Source organism: Anopheles coustani, chromosome 3 (assembly GCF_943734705.1).
Source record: "Anopheles coustani chromosome 3, idAnoCousDA_361_x.2, whole genome shotgun sequence".
NCBI classification, from domain to species: Eukaryota; Metazoa; Arthropoda; class Insecta; order Diptera; family Culicidae; genus Anopheles; species Anopheles coustani.
In genome coordinates, this window is record NC_071288.1 from 49,659,394 (window position 1) to 49,665,339 (window position 5,946).

At 49.9% G+C, this 5,946-nt stretch overlaps 1 protein-coding gene across 1 annotated transcript; it reads left to right on the plus strand.

Annotated features, from left to right (window-relative positions):
- Positions 1 to 821: 821 nt before the first annotated feature.
- LOC131259203 (uncharacterized) lies at positions 822 to 5,384 on the plus strand. The gene is made up of 3 exons (XM_058260644.1): positions 822 to 1,110; positions 4,974 to 5,126; positions 5,209 to 5,384. Exons 1-3 carry the CDS (start codon positions 822 to 824, stop codon positions 5,382 to 5,384), a joined length of 618 nt encoding a protein of 205 aa, XP_058116627.1.
- Positions 5,385 to 5,946: the final 562 nt, after the last annotated feature.

The following is a 5,946-nucleotide window of genomic DNA, read 5'->3' on the forward strand; positions in this document are numbered from 1 at the left end:
CATGGCTTCGGCGTGGCCCAAACCCAAATTTCTCCCCGCTTATTAATGCCCATCAAAACGCGATTTGGCCACGGATTGGAGCCACCCGTCAATTATGAGCGAAAACGATGCAAAGGTTGCCCGACGCAGATTCGGACCACTGCTTTGGAGGGAAAAAAAAAGAAATGGTAAAGAAGATGAGCTTCACGAGAGCTGATGGGTTCGAGCGGGGCAAATGAGGAACATGGAGGCGGCTGGCTCGTGAACGAAAACGAAAATCCCGGCACGAGCGTGCTGCATTCCAGCGGGAAAAACGAACACCGAGCACGCCGGATGCACGTCACGTTCTGGCACACATTTTCGTCGTCGCCGCAACGACGACGGTTATGATTTGCTACCGTTAGCGCAATGGTGTGCGGCTTACCCACATGCCCAAAATCGATCGATCCGGGCTTCGGTTGGAGGGATCCGGCCAGCCAACCAACCCGGTTGGAGTTGGAGTACGCGCTTTGCATACGAAATCCGCAAACCGATCGGGGGAGGGAGGGCGTTTTCGCCCCATAAACACCTGGGTGGACACGATGCCGGACAGGGTTCGCCCAGCTGGTCCGTTGGCCGCGGACAATTTTGGACTCGACCGACCCCTACCGCCGGGTTCGGATTCTCCGGCGTGGTCCCGGACGGATTGTCGGAATCGCATAAATAGCATCGTAATAGCAAATTAAACCATCAGTAGCCAGCGTTAGCTAATTCGACCAGCAAGTGCGTTCCTCGCCACTAGAGCCCTCTTTCGAGCAAACTCAAACTTACCTAAAAAAAAACCAACCTCTTTCGCCGACAAGATGGCCGTCAAGCGTTGTTTCCTAGTTGCCGCTCTGGCCGTGGTCGCCTTCGGTGCGGTCGCGTATGCCGACTCCAAGGAGGAAACCGAGCTGATCGGAGTGATCAACGAGATCGACAGCGAGTCCCGGTTCCCGCTGTTCGGAGGGCTCGCCGTCGAGCGGTCGGCCGACTACGAGGTCCGCGCCTTCGGAGCCCGCTCCAACGAGGATCTGGCTGAGCGTGCCGTGCGCTACCTCGCCTCGCATACGCTCAAGTTCAGCGTCCCCACCGAGGAGAACACCGTCGAAGGTGAGACCCATGGAGTGCTTCTGGTGACTGTTTGTTGGTGTGTGTGTGTGTGCTAGTGCAAAGTTCTTGATATCTTTAGTGCAACGTAGGGGGAACGTCATAGACAAAGCTCAAACCAGAAGCCTGAGGATGACACAAAGGATGTGTCTCTGTTTGATTCCAGAGCAAGTTTGACGATCTTAACAGTGTATGAATATTTAGAATTCAACAGTTATTGAGGTCTTGGAAACGATTTCACCTGGACGATGGAGTGATCCATTCGAAAACAAGTCAAGTGAATTCTGAAACAAACTGAACTTCTTAGTAACATCGGTTCAACAAAAGAATAATTGATAGTGAAGAGTTGTTAAGTGATGTTCATAGTTGAGGAATAGGAATCGCGAGTAGATCTTTAGTTTTGTTTTTTTTTTTGATGAAACATATTTGATGTAACAACCTGACTAAGTCCTCTTTCACCAAGGCATACGGTCAATGGCAACAGGATTGCATCATTCGCCAATCCCCAACATATGAGAAGAAAGTGTACAAATTATGAGTTTCTCTTAAGACTCATCAGTCAATTCCTGCCTTGCGGACATAACCTATGATGCAAAATCTCCAAACCCCCACAAAACCAAGGTATCCCCAAAACCCAAACCTTTCTTAATCCAAAGCCGCGCTATATGAGTCTGAGGGGATAGAAATTAGCCGGGCGAAACCGATTTGCGTCATCTTACCTGCTGGCCGAGGGTATCCCCTTTTCTTTGCGGCGCAGATTTTCTTCCCCTTCGGCCCAAGGCCGCACTGCTGACTCAATCGTAACCGGGCGTAACCGTCCGCCTGCTCCAGTTAGATGTCTCCAGTAGCAATGCACGACCCTCGGCTGCTGACGTGGTGTTTTATAAAGGAGAAAGCATCTCTCGGGACAACAATTCACTTTCGATGGAATCTCACGATCGAAGTTTCGTCTTCCCAGGACCAGCTCGTCCCAGGGTCGTAGTTGGGAAAGTAGTTCGGGATTCCCATTGGTTTTTCTCTTTTTCCTCCATCTCTCGGTGGGGTTCAAGGCTGTGCGGTAGTGCAACAACTGCCCACTTCCTGCCGCCACGGTTCGTAACAGTGGCCTTCGATAGAATATGTAGAAGAAAAAACTTTCACTTCTTCTGGGGGAAAACGTCTTACCGGTCGGGATGCCCTTTCTCGAGCATCTTCCAATGGCGAGACGCCCGGGCTCAAGGTGAAACCGATTAGAATAGGTCATCGACTTCGGACGCTGGAGGGAAAACTGGTTCTGGTGCGCTAGAACGAGTGAAATCGGCCATGCTCCAGAGGGCACCTTGGGGTCGAAAGAGAAAGTTTTTAATCGCCCCGAGAAGCGATGCGAACGAAGAATAAAGATCTTTTGGAAGGTGAGACTAGATTAGATTACAATCGCTCGAAACAGATGGAAAAGTGTAGCTTTTTTGGAGATAATTACTGCAATAGAACAATGTGGAGGTTAAATTGCTTTTTATTTGCACAGTGGTACAATTGGAGGAATTTCTAAAGGACCTAGAATTTAATTTGGTTAAAAGAATTGAGTAAAATATTTCGTTTGATGTCGAGAGAAAAGAATCTGTTAAAAAAGATAAGCTTGCAGGTAAAACATAAACTTTTCCAAGGTGTTCCAACCAGCAATGGCCCCAATATCAGGTATCGCAGGTTGGCAGGAAATTGATGGGAATGACCAAAAACGGGCTTCAAAAAACGTGCCACTTGAAAAAGATCGCCGCTTGCTGGTAGATTAATGAATTTCTCGTTAAAGTAATTGCATTTTATCTCCATCTCGCTTCCTCTGGCTCACACTCGGTGTATGTCCGTGTGCATGTAGTGCACCGTTCGTCCCGCATTCCACCAGTTCTCACCCTCCCCGTCTACGCCGGGGCGAATGCAATCGGGTGTGGTGTAAATGTCCTCCGCGGGTTGCACCTTCCGTGCGCGCTTTTCCAGGACACTTCGGGCGTGCCTCGAAATACCTGTCGCGCTACCACCTTTTGGGGGAGGTGAGGTATGGGAGGGGAGTGGAGTGAGGACGCGCGGGAGAGAAACTTTCACTCGACACCGGATCCGGCTTTCGAAAATTCTCCAAAATATTGTAACCGGCACAACCGGCGCGCCCGTGCGCATACAACACGTCGTCGTGCGTAATAACAATGCCAACAACAACAACAAGAGTTCCACAAGGAGGGTTGAAGGAAGTAAAAAAGAAAGAAAAAACAAATGGAAGAGAAGCAGAAAACAACGAGGAGGACCACAACATGTGGGGAACAGTATCATCGAAGGAACTCGCCGCCGCCCCACACACCAAAAAAAGGGAAAGTCGCTCCAAAGACACACTTCCTTCGGAATTATGCTTAATGTATGCCACACCCTTCGATCGGTGGCTCCAAGCGGCCACGTCCTCCTCTTGGCTCTTTCGGTCCCACGGGACAGGTGATCAAGAACCCTTGGTGCAGCGGTGCGTGCGGGGTTCGGTATTGTATCGAAAAGGAGAGAGAAAGAGAGCTCGCACCAGCGATCCTCGTTTGAAGATTTGGATCATTAGCATACCAGACAGCACTCGTGGACAATGATCAAAGTGTTTTTAAATCAAAATTGAGTATGTAGACAAAAATGTTTCAAGGACCTGGTGAACTTGTCCCCGGTTTAACAGTTTAATTTTACTTCACTTTGAAAATTTGAAGTATTGCCCACATAATTCAATTTTCCTCAATTCTATTATAATAAGGTAAATAATTTTTTTTATATTCGACATTTAATTGACCACTACGATACCCATGGTGCTCGAGCAGGGAGAAAAAGCTCGGCCGTTTATGTTCGTACCGACGACGACGATGTGGTTCGATGAACTCGATCGTTCGGTCCGGTGTGCGTGCCGCCCTGAGAACGAGCTGCAAGAAGGACGTCCCAAAAGGAAGACGCGAGGACCCGCAACACTTACAACCGCGGCATTTTACAACGTCTTGGGGCTGGGCGTTGTTGCTCTCCGTCTTTTTTGTAGGTCATTGGCACAACGCGTGATCTCGTGACGCGCCGCTTCGGCCTCTCGGCGGGCGACTTCGGCGGCCGGTGGCTGCGCGACAAGTGCGCCTCGATCGGTGGCTGCGGGCGGCTTAAGAACCCAGGCTGTTGAGGCCGCTGGCGGTCCGTCGCTGCTGTTTGGAAACTTTCCCCTAAATCAATAACCGGGAACGGGGTTCGATGGCACCGGGTGTGGGGTGGTTGTGGGTGGTTTTTGGGAGGCCTTGGGCGACATTGATCCAACGGGAGGAACGATTTCTTTACAATGGGAGAAAGTGTGGTTATGGAAGAGATAACAACGGTCCGAGTCGGGGAAAGAATCTCACGAACCCAGATGAATACAAGGTGATGGAAGTAAATTGAAAATGTTTGCCAGATATGATGAAATAATGATATGAAATTTGTTTTCTTCCTCCTTATTTAGAGGGGATTGCTTATTGGAACCAAAACATATTTAAATTAGTTTAGTTATGTGTACTATTGTGAGAATTTTGAAGAAAAATGGTTTAATCGGTTCACTTGAAGGAAAATGGTGTCATACGTATTGCTTATACAAAAATAATCTTTTTAATATTCATCTAGTGTTGAACAATTCAGTTCATTCCTAAACATTATGTAACCCTCCGCTGGAATACAGTATGTTCGGAAACATTTAATGTAACGAAAAGTTGCTCACAATGTTTCATAAAACATTGCATAGCAGTAAAGCGACGAACCCGTTTCCGAGCGGTGAAGCTTTCCACGATCACTTGGACGCTTTCCCCGACCTTGGACAGCTTTCGAATAATCTCGTTGGTGTTTTGGTTCCGTGCTTTCGTCTGCAGAAGCTCGCAGCAGCCGCCTGAAGAAGATGCTGCTTCCTCTGCTGCTGGCCCTGAAGCTGAAGATGGCCGTCGTCCTGCCCATCCTGCTCGCCGTCGTGAAGTTCATCTCGCTCAAGGGACTGATGGCCGGTCTGATGGCCCTGAAGTTCTCCAGTAAGTCGGCTTAAGCTAGCTTTTTGGTACAGTTGGTTTTTAAATCTCGCAAACCCCCGTTTTTCCCTTGTCCCGTCCGCAGTCTTCACCGTCCTGAAGGATCTGTTCGCGAAGAAGCAGGAGCGCGTGACCACCGCCTACATCACCAGCGCTCAGCCCGTGAACGCCGAGATCGTCCACCAGGACTGGCACCGCAACGGACAGGCCCCCGCTCACGAGCTGGCCTACGGAGCCTACCCGTACGCGACCCTGGCCTAAGGCCCATCCAACCCCTGCTATGAGGTCCACCCAACGGTGCAGCCTTCATACCTCCAACCAAAAAACGGCGCCCGCCTTCGCGCCTTTGCGTGAAGTGCGTGCCGCCCCCCTCGACGAGCCTTATTTATTTGTTACTTTTAATAATTTATTGATCACCCCGACCCGACGCACCACGCATTCCGGCGAATGTTGCTTCCGGCGCGCCGGATGACACCGGATGATGTGTAAATAAACGCAACAGGCAAATGAAGAATTGAGTTTTCTGGCGCACCGAGCGCCGCGGGCGATGATGAGAAAATTAGGCATTATGATTGGATCAAACGCAAACACGCGAAGGCTCGCTGGCCTTAGATGAACGTTGAAAGATGAACGGTACCGTTGTCGTCGCAGTTAGCCGTAACGGACGTGGTCCGTGCGGGCACATGCGGAGTGAAAAGTCGGGCCAGCATTACGCATGACCCAATTGGGCGCGTTGTGCACTTCATCGATCACCGCTCGATCATTCATTGCGCCTCCATCGTTGCGGGAAGGCATGGTTTGGCGGCGATGATTTTCTATTTGC